This window comes from Salvelinus sp. IW2-2015, linkage group LG11 (genome assembly GCF_002910315.2).
Source record: "Salvelinus sp. IW2-2015 linkage group LG11, ASM291031v2, whole genome shotgun sequence".
Taxonomy (NCBI): Eukaryota; Metazoa; Chordata; class Actinopteri; order Salmoniformes; family Salmonidae; genus Salvelinus; species Salvelinus sp. IW2-2015.
Genome location: NC_036851.1, coordinates 18199798 through 18218093, shown reverse-complemented (window position 1 = coordinate 18218093; position 18296 = coordinate 18199798). Strand labels below are relative to the sequence as shown.

At 42.8% G+C, this 18296-nt stretch overlaps 1 protein-coding gene and 1 long non-coding RNA gene across 2 annotated transcripts in view; both read right to left on the bottom strand.

Moving 5' to 3' along the window:
• Nucleotides 1-321: 321 nt before the first annotated feature.
• Nucleotides 322-18296, bottom strand: part of LOC139028366 (uncharacterized) — a 474307-nt gene continuing 456332 nt past the window's right edge. Inside the window, exon 2 of the long non-coding RNA XR_011480560.1 lies at nt 322-551. This is a non-coding gene — a long non-coding RNA (uncharacterized lncRNA). The remainder of the gene's footprint in view (nt 552-18296) is intronic.
• Nucleotides 322-18296, bottom strand: part of suclg2 (succinate-CoA ligase GDP-forming subunit beta) — a 131263-nt gene continuing 113288 nt past the window's right edge. The window contains exons 10-11 of the mRNA XM_023996335.2: nt 10789-10909; nt 322-1570 (exon numbers count right to left, since the gene is read on the bottom strand). Of these exons, the coding sequence (XP_023852103.2) occupies nt 1455-1570; nt 10789-10909 (237 nt within the window). The 3' untranslated portion in view covers nt 322-1454. The remainder of the gene's footprint in view (nt 1571-10788; nt 10910-18296) is intronic.

Sequence of the window (18296 nt, the reverse complement as noted above, 5' to 3'; positions counted from 1 at the left end):
TTGTGACAGATAATCCATCAGTCAGTCTGACTGACAGGGATAGAATTAGTCTCTCTCCCTCACTTTCTTTACAGCTCACTCCACTCCGGCCCATGAAGGACAGTCACTCCTCTCATCCTAGGACACATTCATTGAGATTTATTAGAAGAGCTTTGGACTAAATACATGTACTAACAGCTTTATTAAAAGCTTTGGATTTGAAATGTATCCAGTCGTCAGGTTCAGTCTCCACCAAGGCGGTAAGACACACAAATAGGTGTACAGGACAACTATGTAGAAAACCAAATTAACACATACACACAGCATATAACAAATCCACAATTTATGAAATATTCACCTTCATTAAGCTCTCAAATGATTCATACTGTACATTTGACCTAATCTCAACGGGTCGACAAACATTCATGATTATAAAAAGGAAATTACAATGATGTTTTGCTGAAACAATATCTCTAACACATTGGCCATGTGACAGTGTTGGCTGGTTGGCCTCGTGAAGTAGGCACAGATGAATGATCAAAAGGTACAGTACCAGTCAAAAGTTGACACACCTACTCATTCAAGGGTTTTTCTTTATTTTTTACTATTTTCTACATTGTAGAATAATAGTGAAGACATCAAAACTATGAAATAACACATGGAATCATGTACTAACCAAAAAAAGTGTTTCCCATGTGTATCAAGAATGGTTCACCACCGAATGGACTTCCAGCCAACTTGGCACAACTGTGGGGAGCATTGGAGTCAACATGGGCCAGCATCCATGTGGAATGCTTTCAACGTTATGTTTGAAGTTGTTTCAAACATAACACTCATCATGTAGTATGAGATTTAGAGTGACCCATGTGTTGCGATTTCACATACCAAGGAGCTCTGATTAAGGCATCAATAAACTGGACTTCAACCAAGGCAAACCCGTGAGGTCACCTACTACAACTCAAAGATAACACAAACAAAACAACATATATCAAATGCTGATCTCTAATACTCCAGGTGTACCACGTTAGCTACACACCACAGAGCATTTCCTGAATAAAGTTATAGTTTTCTAATGATTTCACAGTGATGGTAATGGCATAGGAAAATGCAGTCTGGAACCTGCCATTTAGTTTATTAAGTCAATGTCTATCATTTTGTGTTATATGGTTTGATAAAACAATAATACCATTGTATGCTTGATTCTATGAAAAGGTAATCATATAGCTAGAGAAACACAGTTACGTTTCTCAGCCTATCAAAATGGAATGCACAATTAAAGAGTCAGGATGCCAAGTCATTTCCTAATGGAGCACCAACATAAATATTGCAGTTATTCATGATAAGACAGGAAGGTGAAAGGTTCGATAGGGCTGACGGGTTGGTGTACATGCCCTGTGGTTTGGGTGGACTGAGGAGGGGGAACAGGGCGCTCAGAACGAAAGGGCTGGTCAGCATTATGGAAGGCTTGAGGGCCACTACTTCTTGGCAATGGCGGCCACAGCTTTCTTGGCAGCGTCATCCAGGTCATTGGCGGCTATGATGGGCAGTCCACTCTCTGACAGGATCCTCTTGGCCTCCTGCACATTGGTCCCTAGAAAACACACACACAGTGAATAGCCTATGACGTAGAAAGATGCATCTCATCAAACTGACTAAAAAGACACAGAACACAGGAGAAATTAACTGAACCCAATGACGTATGCACCAAAGAAGGATGCACCAAAGAAGGATGCACCAAAGAAGGATGCATGGCATAATTTATTGGTAAAATACAACACTTTGTCTGTGAAAGAGTGTGAAAGACACTGGTCTTGAAAAGGGCAGAGGGCGTGTACTGTCTTCCATTGGCTGCAGTGGGGGGGGGTTTGAGGAGGAGGCAGGCAGCTGGTGGGGTCTCTGCTGATCTGATCATGTCCCAGTGAAGCTCTAACCATGCAGACACACCCTGAGTCACTATAACCCTGGGGCCTACACTGGTTAACCAACAAAGCAATGGTAGAGAAAAGAGAAGCGAAAGAGAGCTGAAAAAAACGAAGAGAAAAAAAAGCCTAGAAAAAGCCAAATAATAGAAAGAGGCCAGCTGTTTATGTGGTGTTCACTGATTCACTGATTTCACAGGTGAGAACGGTACAGCAGGGAGGAGGGAATTTACATAACGCAGGTGTTCCACATTACTACAGTGTGCGTGTGTGTTTCCACACGTCGGCTCGGCTCTCCTGGCTGGTGTTTAATTAAGATCGCATGATGTGTGCAATCTCAGGAGCTTGGCTGTCTAATCAATAGAAGCAGGAATTATATTACCGCCGCCACTTAACTCCTAATATTTCAGCACTTTTGTCCAGTGAGATAACACGTCATTCTAAACATATTTCTTGAGTTCTGCACAAAGCAATCAATTGTGTGATCTAAGTAGAGGAGGGGAAGGCTATGGGTAGACACACAGCAAATATGGTATCTAAAGTCCTTTTCGAACCAAAAATCGTAGCTTATTATCCTCCGTCCTCTGTTAGATCTTCATCTCAAAGGGCTCAATACACTGTCCTATCAACTTCATTTAGATTGACGAATCACAGGGATCATATTTCTGTGGAGGCCATGGACGGGGCAGGTAGCCTAGCCGTTAAGAGCGTTGGACTAGTAACCGAAAGGTTGCTGGTTTGAATCCCTGAGCCGACTAGGTGACATCTGTCAATGTGCCTTTTGAGCAAGGCACTTAACCCGAATTGCTCTTGTAAGTATCTCTGGATAAGAGCGTCTGCTAAATGACTAAAATGTCAAATTCAATGTTATCAGCTGGTTAACAAATACAATCTGAGACAACAAACATTCCTTTGAATCTTTATATGGGTCTTCACACTGTGCTGCTATACAATTGGTTTCTATACGGAAAGAAATAGACATAAATACGGTATGAGGGAATATACTTGCTGGCTCTGTCTGGATTCCTAGAACTAATTCCTACATCTAACACCAACAGACACTTTCTAAGAATCTCACCATACATAGGGTTCAACAAACACACAGCTGGTCAAAAAACAAACAGTGCGTGTTTGTGTGTTTCAGTGACACTGCAGAGGGTGTGTGGAAAGAGTGCAGTTCCGGAGTGAGCAGCAGGGAGCAGTGTCTGTCTGTCTACAGCAGCAGCCCAGGCTACTGATACTGTACAGGTAGTGTGGTTTCACCTACAGCCAGTAGGTGCTGCCGAAGACCTACTCACAGCCTGGCCTAGAGGAAACACCAGGAGAGACCTGTCCCTTTAAGAAGAGACATATACAATTTCAGTCATCTTTCAGCAGGAAGGAACATTCACAATGTTACAGATAGAAATAGCCTACAGAATGGAATGAGTTCTACTGTGTGGAATAAATAACTGTTAGCTCTATGCAACACAGTGTACTGAAAGAACATACATGGTCAATGCATCCTCCCATACACAGTACAAATAGTGTGTCAATGCAGTTTGTGCGATGAGGACTAGCCCTGTCCAGTACCTTCAGCTGGGATATCTGGGCTGTCAGCCTCCCTCCTGTGGCTGTAGTATGGGGATCTAAACATGGCACTGGGACAGAGCAGGAGCTACACTGGCACCAGGAGCACCATGAGACCCAGCCCCAGCCAGCCCTGCCTGAGTTTTCATCTGATTATGATAATTCTCCTAAATCAGGCTGTAGCAGGGGCCTATTGTACCCTGGAGGACTGTCCGGCTGAGGGGAATACACTGCCACAGTCTGGGACCTGGAGGAGGAGGGCCTCCTGCTCTCTTTCTGAAACTACAATTTTAGTTACTCAGAGCCTATAGTTCCTTCCCTAAGTGTGCATGTTTGAGTGTCTGAGAGAGCGTGTGCTAGAGCGATAAAGGGAGAAGCGAGTGAGAGTTTATATTTGTGGTAATGAGCATGTGACAGGCATGCTGGTGTGTCTGTGAGTGTGTGTGTGTTTGTGTGTTGGTCTGTTGCTAGATAGCAGTAGATGGTTCTATTTAAGCTATAATGACATTGTCAGGACTGACGGAGCCATTTCGACCTCTGCAGTACCACTAGTCCTTTTTTAATTACATTGGAAAATGGCTATATCCCCCCAGTATCCCTTTAAGGAGAGACTGGCCTCCATGCCCAGAGACAGACAGACAGACAAGCAGCAACATAATGGCTGTGTAAATAAATAGCAATGGAATGGCCTGAAGGGAATAATCACTTTTTCACTAGACCCTGTGGTGAGTATAAGGGGAATTTTATTAACACAGACTCATGCATACACACAGACACATAACACAAACGCACACAAACACTGAGGTCAGAGTCTCAAGGAGTACGCAGTAGTTCCTCATCGAGCACCTTACATTTAGTGTGTGTGTTTGTGTGTATATTCGTTAAAGCTTTATTCTAAAATGGATTAAATGTTTTTTCCCCCTCACCATCTACACAAAATAGCCCATATTGACAAAGCAACAACAAGTTATACATTTTAGCAAACATTTTAAACTGAAATATCACAATTACAGACCCTTTACTCAGTACTTTATTGAAGCACCTTTGGCAGCGATTACAGCCTCGAGTCTTCTTGGGTATGACGCTACAAGCTTGGCACACCTGTATTTGTGGAGTTTCTCCCATTCTTCTCTGCAGATACTCTCAAGCTCTGTCAGGTTTAATGGGGAGTGTCGCTGCACAGCTATTGTCAGGTCTCTCCAGAGATGTTCGATTGGGTTCAAGTCCAGGCTCTGGCTGTGCCACTCAAGGACATTCAGAGACTCAACCCGACTTCACTCCTGTGTTGTCTAGGCTGTGTGCTTAGGGTCGTTGTCGGGGTTCCGAGTGGCGCAGCGGTCTAAGGCACTGCTTGTCAATGCTAGAGGCATCACTACAGACCCTGGTTCGATTCCAGGCTGTATCACAACTTACTGAGGCGTGGCTTCCGTCTGGCCACTCTACCATAAAGGCCTGATTGATGTGCTGTAGAGATGGTTGTCCTTCTGGAAGGTTCTCCCATCTCCACAGAGGAACTCTGGAGCTCTGTCAGAGTGACCATCGGGTTCTTGGTCACCTCCCTGACCAAGGCTCTTCTCCCCCGATTGCTCCGTTTGGGCGGGCGGCCAGCTCTGAGTCTTGGTGGTTCCAAACTTCTTCCATTTAAGGATTATGGAGGCCACTGTGTTTTTTATTTTACCTTTATTTAACTAGGCAAGTCAGTTAAGAACACATTCTTATTTTCAATGACAGCCTAGGAACAGTGGGTTAACTGCCTTGTTCAGGGGCAGAACGACAGATTTTTACCTTGTCAGCTCGGGAATTCGATCTTGAAACCTTTTGGTTACGAGTCCAACGCTCTAACCACTAGGCTACCTGGGGACCTTCAAAGCTGCAGAAATGTTTTGGTACCCTTACCCAGATCTGTGCCTCGACACAATCGACACAAAGCTCTACAGACAATTCCTTCGACCTCATGGCTTGGATTTTGCTCTGACATGCACTGTCAACTGTGGGACCTTATATAGACAGGTGTGTGTCTTTCCAAATCATGTCCAATTAATTTAATTTACCACATGTGGACTCCAATCAAGTTGTAGAAACATCTCAAGGATGATCAATGGAACAGGATGCACCTGAACTCAATTTCGAGTCTCATAGCAAAGGGTCTGAATACTTATGTAAGGTATCTTTTTTTAATTTTTTTTTTACCAATTTGCAAAAATGCAAAAAAAAAAAAAAACTTTGCTCTTTGTCATTATGGGGTATTGTGTGTGGATTGATTAGGGAATACTTTCAGAATGCACTGTACATCAGGTATGGCTACTGGAATTGGTGAGCTTGACAACCAGGTAATCAGCAGTGTTCATCAATAAACTAAATGACCAATTAATGAAAGCCTGTCCATTCATACAACAACCACTGGCATCAACTTAACTCCACACCTTGTGGCACTCAGCCCTCAATAGAGAATTCAGAAAACAGCCAACCCCTACCTGTGCCAAAAGGAGGCAGGCAGAGAAAAGGCTTGCCAATTAAAAGTGGTGGAGTTAATCCTGGCTGATCCTGTTGAAGAGCTGCCTGCCATTATGGGGTCTGTGGTCAGCGCAGCTAGCTCAGCTGATTGACTAACCAATCCCTCTCTTTGATGCCCCTGCTGTAATGACCACAGCTAAACCAAGGATTAAAACCCATCAGGGCTCTGTTTCTACCCAATGGTCATCATGACCTTCTGAGCCAGTCCCCAATTTGAGAGCTAGGGGCCGTTTGTTGCATGTTTGTGAAAAGTGAAACCGCCAATTAAATGTTCTATTTTTGTGTCTTCCAGGAAAACATATTGGCCAGAGTGAACACAAAAACACATGTATGTGTGTGTGGTCAAAGCAGTATCGACCACACGGAATGCTGCTTCCTCCATTCAGGAAATTCAACCCCATCTATGGATTTTAAAGGGGAACTGCCCCCTAGAACCAACTTATCTGGTTATAACGGCCTGTGTGTCATTGATGAGCCAGAAATTGCAGTATCAGAATTGACTACATAGTGTAGTATAATTTTGGTCATAAAGTCAGTCTTGTCCAAAATGACTACATAGTGTAAAATAATTTTGGTCATAAAGTCGATCTGGAAGTGAGTGCGTCATGACGGGTATTGATGGGTTGGGTATAAATTACATACATGCCCACTTGTGCCAATGATGTCCAACTGCCCAGAGACAACAAGGTGTTGTCCGGCCCAACTGTCATGTGTTGTGGACATGTTGTCAAGTCTGCAACGCACGCACACTTGCTCGGCATAGGAGTGAAAATGGGCTTCCATAAAGTTGGTGCAAACTTCAAAAACATTCAACAATATTGCGCAAGATGGTAAGGAATGGATTACATACAATAAATGTACAACATGATAGCTGTGACTGGTGTGTGGTGATTAACTAGCTAGCTATGATACTGTAATGTACATAGCCTCTCCCTAATGTGTAATGTCATAGAAAGGAAGATATGGCTAGCTAACATTGCACATGACGATAAGGTTTGATAGGATGTAACGTTAGCCAGCTTGCTATCAAACATGTTTCAACTCAAACTAAGCTAAGCTCCCTGCTAACTAACGTTAGTTATGCAAGTTAGGTAGCTAGCTAATTTTCTGAGAACAGGCATGTTGTTAGGGTTAGCACATGCTCTCGATAACTCAGGCCCTGGTGGTATTCTGCCTTTACTGTGATGGAACTTGGAGTCATGATCAAAGGCTAGGTTAGAAATAGCTAGCTAGCATTCGGGGGCTTCGTCTGCTACTAGTGCAACATGCCTGTTCTCATAAAAGTCTATCGTGTATATTGTTGAGCAAAATAAATAAATGACGGACGGTACTTGTCCAGTCTGAGTACCAGTACGTGTCTGCAAGCATTCAGCAACGTAATGTTACACAGCTGGTTGCATAGTAACGGCGTCAGTGTCACGGCCTGAATCTAGTCTGTACTTAGTTTATTAGTATAATTACTTCCAAACTAGAGATATACGTTTATTGAGTGATGATATTTAATTCACAGGCTACTTCCAAAACCTGGTGGATTTGTTGTTCAGCAGTGTTGTGGAAACCCCCCTACCATATCAGACAGTACGTGACCAGGCACCGGTCCCACTTCAGGTTGGTCGCATTTGATCTGGTCATAGGTCAGAATACTGTGACTTGTCTGTCCTGGAATTCACCTTACAATCATTGACAATGTAATCAGTGCCGTATCAACTCTACAGATGGGGGACAGGAGAGATTGTTTGTCATGGAGTCCCCTGACTAAAAGACAGGTTGATACAGATGTCTGAACTGGGAGAGACCTTGCACTGCACACTGCATAACAATTACACAAGACACATCTATTACTTTTCATCATCTTTTGTTATTATTGAATTGAATGGTGGGGGGAGCCTGTGTATTCTTCAAACGTGTCAGGGAATTGTCTTATATGGGACACCATACGAAGGGATGACGACTAACATGTACCAACAGACAACATGCTAATTGGTACAGATTCTGAAATGGGCTGTGAATGACAATAGAAAGGGAAAGGGGGATACTTTGTCAATTGTACAACTGAATGCATTCAACTGAAATGTGTCTTCCTCATTTAACCCAACCCGTCTAAATCAGAGAGGTGCGTGGGGCTGCCTTAATCGACATCCACGTCATCGGAGATGAAAGACAAGTGTAATATTTGCACATTGTTATATCAGCAGAACACTGCTTCTACAGTATTGTGTGAAGGATGGTTTAATCTACATGGAACTGTTACACTGTAAAGTTATCAAAACACGTTGTTTAGAATATCTACATATACTGAGTTCACAAAATATTAAGGACACCTGCTCTTTCCATGACAAAGACTTACCAGGTGAATCCAGGTGAAAGCTATGATCCCTTATTGATGTCACTTCAAATCAGTGTAGACAAAGGGGAGGAGACCGGTTAAAGAATGATTTTTAAGCTTTGAGACAATTGAGACATGGATTGTGTATGTGTGCCATTCAGAGTGATAACAAGGTTGTAGTGCCTTTGAACGGGGTATGGTAGTAGGTGCCCAGCCACCGGTTTGTGTCAAAAACTTCAATGCTGCTGGGGTTTTCATACTCAACAGTTTCCCGTGTGCACCAAGAATGGTCCACCACGCAAAGAACACCCAGCCAACTTGACACAACTGTGGGAAGCTTTGAAGTAAACATGGGCCAGCATCCCTGTGGAATGCTTTCGACACCGTGCGTCCATGCCTTGACGAATTGAGGCTGTTTCAGGGCAAAAGTGGGGGTGCAACTCAATATTAGGAAGGTGTCCTTAATGTTTTGTACATTGTGTAAGTTCAGAAATTGCACATCTCATATTACTCCTGGAGGAAACTTGGTCAGTAGCTACAGAGTGGTATGAAAAGAGTGCCATCTTCCTGCATCTCACATCCAGCTGTATTTATTTAACTCTGCCTGCTGAACCCATGGGTTGAGGCAAACTCTGTTATATCCAGGATGGAGTGTGATGCACTCCACCCCTCCTGCCACCTGACTGCACCTGTCCATAACATGTAATACATTACATAGATAGAAGGGACTTCATCACCCACTGGAGACTTGAAGACAGAACCTCACCCAGAGAGCTGTGCATGTCAGTGTGTGTTAGACAGCAAAATCCTTAACATAGACCATAGAAATAGAATGGAATGTCATGCTAATTATTGGACAGCTGAAGTTCTACCAAAGGTGTGTATGCTCTTTGTTCTATCTGTGGTTGTACTCTACATTTTCATTTGCTAGGTAAAGTGTAGGCATACAGTCTATAAGCAAATCAATATGATAGCCTGTTTACAGCAAACACACCCACTGATTTTTTGTTGATAAATGTACCTATACTCAAGCTGGGCGATAACATTTGTACAATGTTCACATGTAACCTACACCTGTAGGGATATTCATTCTGGCATTTGTCCCCCAGGAAAGATCTAACAGAGAACAAAAGCAGAGACGAGACCAAACTAGCCAGTGATAGAATATTGTGTTGATAGCTGAGCTGACTGAAGACAGTCCATGCTAAATATCAGCAAGCTAGCTAGATATACTAGCCAGCTGTAGCTATCCCCAAGCTATGCTAACTAGCTGCAGTCGGGTTGGCTTAACAAGGTCAGCGCAGGCTTTAGACTACACATATAGCAGAACTGAATTAGCAGATCACCTTGAGATGGAGTCAGTCAGGAGGGGAGAAGTTCTCAACTTCAAAACCTTTCTCCTTAGCAGAGCTAGAATAGCTTACCTCATTGTTACTAAGTTACTCACTACTGCCGTTGTTTGCTTGTTGTAATTGAATGGCAAAGACACACCCAAGAAACAGCCACATTAAACCACATTCAAAAGACAACTTTCGTTTGAGCTTCAGTAATGGCCGCTGCACTTCTTACTTAGCACCGGAAGAAACACACGCGGATTAGGAGTGCAGTTTACCTTTAACATAATAACTTGCCTCTTAGCACTGTGTCCAAACAAAAGGAAGCTGGGTTTGTATACTAACTGCCACTAGTTACTAGACTTTCCACCAAAACAAAAGGTAACCTGTATTTGTCTACATTTTAGCACGGCCAATGCGTACACAGTTGGTCCTTTCCTCATTTTCAAAGAATGCTAAACTGCCCATAAAGTATTTGTAGACTTACCTTATTGTAACTGGCCTGGTTGTGTCCCAGAAACAGTAGTGCTGACCTAAAAAGCATGGGGATGTGAGAGACAAATGGAGTGCTGTGAACTAATGGAGAGAGTCCCCTGCTCTTTCTCTGGACAAGGCCAGTCAGCTGTTTCCTGCCAATTATCCTAATGACCAGCTGGGTCCCGCTGTAACGCCCAGGTGTCATGGCGACACACCGTAACGCACGGCAATGCCGCCTTATTAGCATACGCAGGTGAGAGGTGACCCAATCAACGCCGTCTCCATTGTTATTCTGGTCGTCGTCGCTAACAAGCTCTGCTGAACGTGACACACGTGATAAATGGATTGTCTTCCTCACCAGTAAGAGGACCACACTGGACTGTCATATGAGAAAGAGGTCGTTCTAAAATAACTTACTTAAAACGGGAGTAGCTTACTGCACCGAATTCAAGAATAAGATAGAGAATGAGACCCGTGTGAAATAACACAGACAGTTCATAGAAAGTGCTAAGGTGCATGTGACACAAGAGTGGAGTAGAGGTCTGGAGTAGTGAAAGAAATATGGTGTTGAGTACAGATAGAGCACGTGGGTGGTAGTGTGTAGAACAGTCAAACAGTGCATAGGTCGGGTGTAGAGTTGTGGTTGTAGCACCACCTGTACTGTACCCACCTTCCAGCCTGACAACCAGAGGCACTTTGAGCTCCAGCTCACGGCAAGCCTTGGTGATACCGTTGGCAATGATGGCACAGTTGACGATGCCCCCGAAGATGTTCACCAGGATGGCTTCCACCTGTGGCACAGAGAACAGGAAATGGTTTTAATATAGTCCTAAAGGAGGAAACATTCAGATTTATACAGTACTATACTTTTATTCTAAGCTGTACAGACACCAATCAGTATTGCACATATTGATGTACCAAAAATGTATACAGTAATGTGAAAGGGCGTGCAAAGAATAAAACAGTAAAACTCAAGACAGACTGTGTGATGTCTGGCGAGGTGATTACACTAACACATAACACAGTAATTACCCTGGGCAGTTGTGTGGAAAGTGGAGTGTGAGTAGACAGGATTAATCCTGCATGTTTGTTTATAATCTCTGCTAATCTGTAAACCCTGCCGTGTGTGAACGGTGTGTGTGTGTGTGTCTGTGTGTGTGAGAGAGAGATCGAGAAAGAACGAGAGCGGTGTGTGTGAGAACCGTGTGTGTGTGTGGTAATGATGTTTACACACAGAGAAACAGGATCAGGGGCGTGTAGAGAGATATTAGGAATGCCCATGATACTTCATACAATAGACTGCACTAAGGGCAACAGGCCTTTCAATCTCTTAGGGCCACATCGCTGAAATCTAGAGATCTGCGTGTGTATCAAAAAAGAGCAAGACTGTTTGCCATAGTGACCTCTGTTATGAATGTAATGTGAACAGACTAACGAAGAATTCCATTGTCGTTTGTTGAGTGTGTTATTCATGCATTAAGGCAGTGAACATCGCATCTTCGCCATTGTATACATCCTCTTTGAGGACACACTACAACACTGTACGTGTGTGCGTGTCAGACAGCCATATTAATGTGGAGCAGCTGTCATTCTCCAAGGAGAAGCAGTCCTCAGGTGGCTGTGTTGTTCATTACTGTCATCTGTGACTGATACCACACTATTAGAGACACAGCGCCATCACCAATAACACAGGGACAGCCCTGTCACAAAGACACGCGCACACACACACACACAGAACATATTGGTTCTCCACAGAACATTCAGTCTACAGTAAGTGAGAGGCAGAGTGAGTGAGAGAGCTGGTGTGAGAAAGACAGCTTCATTGGTTATATAAAACAGTTCCACTGTCTGCCTTACATCCTGCTAGGTTCCATCTGAAGCAGGGCCTGAGTGTTCCTTACTAAAGGTTCGTGTTACCTCCACAGCCTGGGGGTGTGAATGTGTGTTCCCCTTGGCCCTGGGTAGCTCTCGCCCCAGGCACAGACTAGTTTAATCCCGGCACTGCTTCTGCCCAGTTACAGCATTACATTCAGACAAAAATCACAGAGAAGGAGGGAGAGAGAGACAGAGGAGATAGCACTAGAAAGGAAGAGATACAGCGAGCTAGGGAGAGAAAGAGAGTGTGTGAGAGAGACGGACAGAGTGGGGACACTGTGGCTTCTGGTGGGTGAGATCTGTCAATACTCCAGGCTCTGCTGAACCTTAGCCCTGCCATTGATCTCTCCCTGTAGATCATTAGATGATCTAGCTATACTCTGAGGACACCACATTGGGAAGGGTATATCTATGCATCAACATACATATTACACTCGTATAACCTTATAAAATGCCACTCAAGCAAGCCTAATCAATGCCCATGATCTTACTTGTGGACCACTTTGGTGGCTCCCCAGTGTGGTTTATAGTAACAACACTTGTGGACAATACAACAATAGAAATCCTGTTCAGTAAGACAAGCACATCTCACATAATCTTACCTTCACCCTGTGGTTTTATCTGTTTCTGGCAACACACAGAGCGATTGAAGTTACCCATGAACGCTAGGGGCTGATTGACAGGCCACAACTCAGGGTTGCGTGGGTAACGATCCAGCGACAAACTGGTGAATGTCCTGCTATTCAGTCTCCTCACCACTGGGGGGCAATAGAGATCAAGACGCTGGTTCTGGAGCCCAGTACAACAAGCCCTATTCTGTTGCTATCAGCAGTACATTTTTCAATCCCGGCTCTATTGAGTAGCACCATATTTTTACCTTTCATGTGTCTCTTTATGACATCTACGTATATTAAATGATACATCAGACATGATTTATGTATGCTAGCATGCAAGTAAAAGCATTTTATATAATTATTTTATGGCTTTACCTCAGTGGAGTTTCGTAATTCAAAAACACGGGAAAAAGATTCCCAGCCCCCCAACCCATGTAAAGGGGATACATTTTTTGCCACACTGTCTTTTTTATGGTTGCAACAGAAAGATTTGAGACGTTAGGCTAAGTGGCTGCTTTGCATGATGTATTGCTGTCTCTACCTTCTTGCCGTTGTCTGTGCCCAATTATGTTTGTGCCACGTTTTGTGCTGCTACCATGTTGTGTGTTGTGTTGCTGCCATGCTATGTTGTTGTCTTATTACTCTCTTTATGTAGTATTGTGTTGTCTCTCTTGTTGTGATGTGTGTTTAATCATATATTTTTATTACATTTATTTATATTTTTATTCCCAGCCCCCATCCCCGCAGGAGGCATTTTGCCTTTTGTTAGGCTGTCATTGTACATAAGAATTTGTTCATAAGTGACTTGCCTAGTTAAATAAAAAATAAAGTGTTATCACAAGCTTGATTCTAATGTTGAGATTGCAAACCAAAAATCTATTGTTCAGCTACACACAGAACATCTCAGGACCCCGAGCGTGGGCGAAAGAAACTGTAAAACCACTGTCGTACTGAGTGAAGTAACAATGAAACACAAATCCAGAACACTGTGACTCCCTCAGATACTAACCACAGAGGTAGAGTAGAAAGCTGAAAAGCAATGCTGTGGGTTACAGAGTCGATACACTAGGTAGGCGATACACTAGGTAAGCACACATGACCAACTGCAGTCACACAGCACCACCATGAGCACTTAAATTTCTAAAACACACAGCTAAGCTCCTGGTATCCTCCGTGTTCATGAACTGGATGAAGATAATACAATACCACATTCAGAAAGCTCTTTTGCCAACATGTTACTTCACATCAAGCTTCAATGAGCTTTATACTGCGAGGGGGTAACGTGACATATCCACCACCAATGTGTTGCACCTGGGTGATGCACAACAGCCATTTTGCACCTGAATGTGTACTAGATATTTGCCAGGCCTACAGTCGTGGGCAAAAGTTTTGAGAATGACACAAATATACATTTTCACAAAGTCTGCTGTCTCAGTTTGTATGATGGCAATTTTCATATACTCCAGAATGTTATGAAGAGTGATCAGATGAATTGCAATTAATTGCAAAGTCCTTCTTTGCCATGCAAATGAATTGAATCCCCCAAAAACATTTCCAATGCATTTCAGCCCTGCCAAAAAAGGACCAGCTGACATCTTGTCAGTGATTCTCTCGTTAACCTTTTGTCAATAGGGGGTGCTGTTAGCACTTTATTTTTTTTGACATTGCCAAATTAAACTGCCTAGTAGTCAATTCTTGCTCGTACAATATGCATATTATTGTTATTATTGGATAGAAAACACTCTCTAGTTTCTATAACCGTTGGAATTATGTCTCTGAGTGGAACAGAACTCTATCTACAGCACTTTCCCTGACAGGGAGTGAGATTTCAGAAATCTTGGCCTCTGGTCCCAGGTCAGTTTTAATGTCCCTGTGAATACTATGAGGATACAAACACTGCCTACACCTTCCTCTAGATGTTCATAAAGTGGTGACAATTTGAATGGAGTCGATTGCGCAATCAGGGCCTGTATAAAACAGAAAAGACCGGAAGTAGCTTTCTTTTGATTCTGCGTCGGACGCATGAAGGGCGTCGGACCGACCCTTTCCAAGCCTTGGTTTAGCCAGTAATAATCGCCGGTCATGTTTTTACTTGTTATAGGTGTTAAAAACATCATAAGGTAGTTAATTTAAACGTTTTATAGCAATTTATATCCGTTTAGTGCGATTTTGAGGCATTTATTTGTGACGCTCTTCCATGAGCTGGGCACGTTTCCTGTACATACCGAACGTTATTGGCCATTTCGACGGGACAAGAGGACATTCTTCGACCAAGACGATTAGACTGGAGAAAGGATACATTGCCCAAGATACTGATGGAAGAACAGCTCACAGTAAGAACTATTTATATGATAAATCGCTGTTCTGTTGAAAAATTTTAAAACGCATATATCGCCATTTTGTTATGTGTAGCTTCGCTTGGCGGACCCGGTATTGCACAGTAAGGATAATTTTAGAAATGTAAGTCAGCGATTGCATTAAGAACTAATTTGTCTTTCGATTCCTGTCAACCCTGTATTTTTTTGTCAAGTTTATGATTAGCTATCGATTAGACTGAGTCACTCTCAAAGATAGCGCCCGACATTTTCAGGCCAGTTTGCTACTATTCTCATTGTATAACCACGTTTTTTTGTGGCTAATATGCACATTTTCGAAACAACTCTATATGTATGTTGTAATATGATGTTACAGGAGTGTCATCGGAAGAATTCTGAGAAGGTTAGTGAAAAAATTAATATATTTTGGTGATCATAACGTTATCTGCTCCCTTGCCTTGGATTCATGCTGGGGTAACGTTTGCACATGTGGTATTGCTAATATAACGATTTATTGTGTTTTCGCTGTAAAACGCTTAGAAAATCTGAAATATTGTCTGAATTCACAAGATCTGTGTCTTTCCATTGCTATGCTTTGTCTATTTTTATGAAATGTTTTATGATGAGTAAATTGGTAATACACGTTGTCTCCTGTATTTATTCTAGTCGAGTTGTGATGGTGGGTGCAATTGTAAACTATGATTTCCTACTGAAATATGCAACATTTTTTCTAACAAAAACTATCCTATACAATAAATATGTTATCAGACTGTCATCTGATGAGGTTTTTTCTTGGTTAGTGGCTATCAATATCTTTATTTGGCCGAATTGGTGATAGCTACTGGTGGAGAGAAAAAATGGTGGACAAAGAAAAATTGTGTCTTTTGCTAACGTGGTTAGCTAATAGATTTACATATTGTGTCTTCCCTGTAAAACATTTTAAAAATCAGAAATGATTGCTGGATTCACAAGAAGTGGATCTTTCATCTGGTATCTTGGACTTGTGATTGAATGATATTTAGATGRTACTATTTACTTGTGACGCTATGCTAGCTATGCTATTCAGCTTTTTTACTGGTGGGGGGTGGGGGGTGCTCCCGGATCCGGGTTTCTGACTCGGTAGAAGTTAACACAGGTGTGAGTGTTGACGAGGACAAGGCTGGAGACCACTCTGTCATACTGATTGAGATTGAATAACAGACTGGAAGCTTCAAAAGGAGGGTGGTGCATGGAATCATTGTTCTTCCTCTGTCAACCATGGTTACCTGCAAGGAATCACGTTCCGTCATCATTGCTTCGCACAAAAAGGGCTTCACAGACAAGGATATTGCTGCCAGTAAGATTGCACCTAAATCAACCATTTATCGGATCATCAAGAATTTCAAGGAGAGCGGTTCAATTGTTGTGAAAAAGGCTTCAGGGCGCCCAAGAAAGTCCAGCAAGCGCCAGGACCGTCTCCTAAAGTTGATTCAGCTGCAGGATCGGGGCACCATCAGTACAGAGCTTGCTCAGGAATGGCAGCAGGCAGGTGTGAGTGCATCTGCACGCACAGTGAGGCGAAGACTTTTGGAGAATGGCCTGGTGTCAAGAAGGGCAGCAAAGAAGCCACTTCTCTCCAGGAAAAACATCAGGGACAGACTGATATTCTGCAAAAGGTACAGGGATTCGACTGCTGAGGACTGGGGTAAAGTCATTTTCTCTGATGAATCCCCTTTCCGATTGTTTGGGGTATCCGGAAAAAGCTTGTCCGGAGAAGATAAGGTGAGCGCTACCTTCAGTCCTGTGTCATACCAACAGTAAAGCATCCTGAGACCATTCATGTGTGGGGTTGCTTCTCAGCCAAGGGAGTGGGCTCACTCACAATTTTGCCTAAGAACATAGCAATGAATAAAAAATGGTATCAACACATCCTCCGAGAGCAACTTCTCCCAACCATCCAGGAACAGTTTGGTGACGATCAATGCCTTTTCCAGCATGATGAGCACCTTGCCATAAGGCACAAGTGATAACTAAGTGGCTCGGGGAACAAAAAATCGATATTTTGGGTCCATGGCCAGGAAACTCCCCAGACCTTAATCCCATTGAGAACTTGTGGTCAATCCTCAAGAGGCGGGTGGACAAACAAAAACCCACAAATTCTGACATACTCCAAGCATTGATTATGCAAGAATGGGCTGCCATCAGTCAGGATGTGGCCCAGAAGTTAATTGACAGCATGGATTGCAGAGGTCTTGAAAAAGAAGGGTCAACACTGCAAATATTGATTCTTTGCATCAAATTCATGTAATTGTCAATAAAAGCCTTTGACACTTATGAAATGCTTGTAATTATACTTCAGTATTCCATAGTAACACCTGACAAAAATATCTAAAGACACTGAAGCAGCAAACGTTGTGGAAATTAATATTTGTGTCATTCTCAAAACTTTTGGCCACGACCGTATATACTGTACTGATGGCTTAAGAGACTAGGCGCTGCAGTAGAACCACAGAGCCACCGTAGACCTGAGTCTTTAAATGTCACACTGATTAATGGCAGAAGTGAATTGGAGTAAAGTTAGGGTCAATCCCTTTATGTCAATTGCTTTCAATCAAAAGTCCATGATCCAGCCGATTCCAGCGCAGACTCAAACTCTAACCATCACACTAAAGATTAATTCAAATCCACTCTGACGCAATTCAAAACCTCCCAGACCTCTGATTACCCCTGTGATACAGGAGCCGCTTTGGAAACATTATCATTTGAGTTAGGATAAACATATGCTATTTCTTGATTCGGTGCAGAGCAGAAAGGAAAAAAGTATATTGTACCAGGATCCTTTGAGAACCTTTGTGCCTTTACCGTATGAGGAGTACTTTCCGGTCCAGTGAATGATTAAACATAACAGGATCATAACTGCCGCCGCTCCAATACCCTGTCAAGGCTCTTTCACAACTGGGAAAGGGCTTCACTGGAGAAACAGTCTTTTCAGACTCTATTATCCAGCCTGCTAACTGCATTTAAGACATGAAAAGTAGCCTGGAAGATTCTACACTGACAGAGGAACTGGCATTTCCCCAGAGTGTCAATGCATTTTATAAAGCACATTTATATTTTATGTTCAACACACAGAGGATGAATGTCATGATTACCATCACTGACAGGTGATACGAGTAAACACACAACATTATAACCCCACAAGTCAAAATTCTACCCGTTTGATACCTACAAAATGGACATGAGAAGAAACCATACTATTCTCCCCTATAGACTTGTCAACACCTAAAAACATATTTCCAACCATTCACTTGAACTAACCAGCATTGTATTTTCTCTGGCTGCTGCAGGGATCCCTGTGGTGAGTGTGTACTGCTGAATTATCACTCCGACACACA